This window comes from Sus scrofa, chromosome Y (genome assembly GCF_054392235.1).
Source record: "Sus scrofa isolate SSC_HxYL_T2T_F1_AM1 chromosome Y, Sscrofa_HxYL_maternal_Yorkshire_Landrace_v2.0, whole genome shotgun sequence".
NCBI classification, from domain to species: Eukaryota; Metazoa; Chordata; class Mammalia; order Artiodactyla; family Suidae; genus Sus; species Sus scrofa.
In genome coordinates this window covers 13830762-13832983 of record NC_139402.1, presented here as the reverse complement: position 1 = coordinate 13832983, position 2222 = coordinate 13830762, and the positions used below count along the sequence as shown (strand labels likewise).

Sequence of the window (2222 nt, the reverse complement as noted above, 5' to 3'; positions counted from 1 at the left end):
TGACCCACTTGCTGTAGAGTGGGAAAATAATAAAAAAAAGAAAAAGAAAAAAAGAATCGGAAAAATTAAAGAAAGAGATCCAGGTGAATAAGAAAAAAAAGAAGATGAAACTATGAAGATGAACATATAAGTTTATTGCTGAAATAACAGAATTGCAGGAATTTGGTGACATTTGCCAGCATAAATTTTCATCTTCACTCTCCTGCATAACCTATAGTCCTTTGATAGGTCAGTGGTAATTAGGGTGATGTTCAGATATGGAAAAGGACTGAGGATTTGGCCTTGAAAGCGAGGCAGCAGATGTGTCAGTGGCCATTGGCATTAGGAACCATGGATGGGCTGCTGCTTGGGGGTTAGACACAGGGCACTCAGTTGGTGATATATTCTGGTATCTGGTTGGCAAAGGAGAAGGCTCCACCCTCAGTCCAAAATAACCACTTGGGAAGTTAGAAATAAGGTGGTACTGAGAAATGGAAGTGGTAGTTGTAATGAAATTCACGATGTGGCCACTTGCTGGAGAGTAGCTGCTTTGTGAGTGCATGTGAAACGTGGTCAACTGACTAAAAATAGCATGTTGAGCCATGACAATTTGTCCTGGTGGCCTGACTGATGGTGATGATGGAGAAGAAAGACCACTTCTAGTTGGGGTAGTTGTATTAGAAATTCTCTGGCTCATAGAAGGCCATCTTATTAAAGGCACATTTAGGTTTGTAGAGGCTGAAAATGCATCTTCTCCACGAGTTTCTGCAGCCACATCAGAATTATGGTTATCCACATCACCCCCTGTTCTAGAGCGCTTCTTGCTGCAACCTTGAAGTAGAGAAGCCGATACTGGAGAAGCATTTTTCACCCTGACTCTTCTTTTCATCCTCACCAACAGATGGGGACAGCCTCGGTTAAAATTTGGATTATGGTAGAACTGCAGCTAAAACCAAAAGAGAAAGGTATTTAGTGACCTTTTAAACAAAGATACGAGGACAAAGAATCCATACAAATCTGACTTGTTTCATCACACAGAGTTAATGTCAGGAAATAATACTCATCTATTACTAACATTTTCAAAAATTTATGTAGTGGGAACAGGCAATTATGGTCCTTAAATAAAAATGCCTGGTGCATTTACAGTAACAGTATGAGGTTCAGGGGCTTGTATTGGGTGAGGTCCATTGAGAAGGCTCCAGGTGGCTAGGAAATTTCTCTATCACCCCAAATATTTTATGACCAAGTGGCCTTCAACTTAAAAGCGTAGCAGTACTTCATCCCACTTTCAAGGTCTACTATGACCCTATATGTATGAACATATTTGCAGATGTCCCTCTGTAAATAGTAACTGGACATTTCATAATACCTTCTTCCAAGCAGAGACTTCATTAACTTCTGCCAGAATGTTGGCTAGTGAGGCAGGTCTTTGAAAATTCCTTCGCAATTTAGTAAATCCATAAAGGTTAAGCTGTCGAACTAAGCTTTTCATACTCTCAGTTTCAAAAATTCTGCAGGGAGCCTTTCTCTCCAGAACTTCTTTCTTGAAGCGTTCTTCATTAATCACGATCGAGGTTCCATTTTCATCCCACCAAATGGACTTAAATCGATCACTTTCAACAATTTCCCAAAGTTTTCTGGGAAAGGGCAGAGGAGGAAAATCATTATCTCCATCTGGTTCAGAGGCACACAATGTGTGGCATGGCTCTTTCATCAGGGAGCCCTCAGACAAAGCCTGGAAAGCTTTTTCTTCAATCTGAGACCTCAAGTCCAAGTCCCCAGTGATTGAGTTATCACACCATGGAGATGTAATGGAGGATTCTGAACCAGTTGATTCATCTTTAGGAGAAACACCTTGAATTTCTGTAGGAGCATGTGCCATCTCAGATTTTTTTCTCTTCAGCTACTTTTCTCACCTGCATGGCTTTTGAACTCTGCAGTTTTAAATGCTGCTTTGGTAAGCCTACACAGATAAACTATCCAATCCATCACAATGGTTGCCAGCCTGAGTAGCTGTGACATCACAAGACACTAGTCTCCTAGCAATCTGAGCATCACCTTCAGTCAGGGTTTACTTCTCTATGAAATTAGCCCAGTTAATATAAAATATGAGCTCCGTACTTGAACAGTAACCCAAAGAGAGAAAAAAAAAATGAGATCAGCAAATGAGATCCTATTCCAATGGAATCTTTTTAATAAAAAATCACATAAATAAATAAATCCATTTCATCCCTGAAGTAAAC

General features: G+C 40.1%; 1 protein-coding gene across 1 annotated transcript; it reads right to left on the bottom strand.

The window, feature by feature from the left end:
- Positions 1-229: 229 nt before the first annotated feature.
- LOC146394380 (heat shock transcription factor, Y-linked-like) lies at positions 230-1861 on the bottom strand. The gene is made up of 2 exons (XM_085009155.1): positions 1349-1861; positions 230-925 (listed from the first exon to the last, which is right to left on the bottom strand). Exons 1-2 carry the CDS (start codon positions 1859-1861, stop codon positions 230-232), a joined length of 1209 nt encoding a protein of 402 aa, XP_084865281.1.
- Between the last annotated feature and the right edge of the window lie 361 nt (positions 1862-2222).

Bases quoted from the DNA above. Each gene is read 5' to 3' on its own strand.
- LOC146394380 (XM_085009155.1), bottom strand. From the start codon at position 1,861: ATGGCACATGCTCCTACAGAAATTCAAGGTGTTTCTCCTAAAGATGAA. The intron at 926-1,348 runs GTATTATGAAAT...TTTTGGTTTTAG, and splicing joins AAGTCTCTGCTTGGAAGAAG to CTGCAGTTCTACCATAATCC.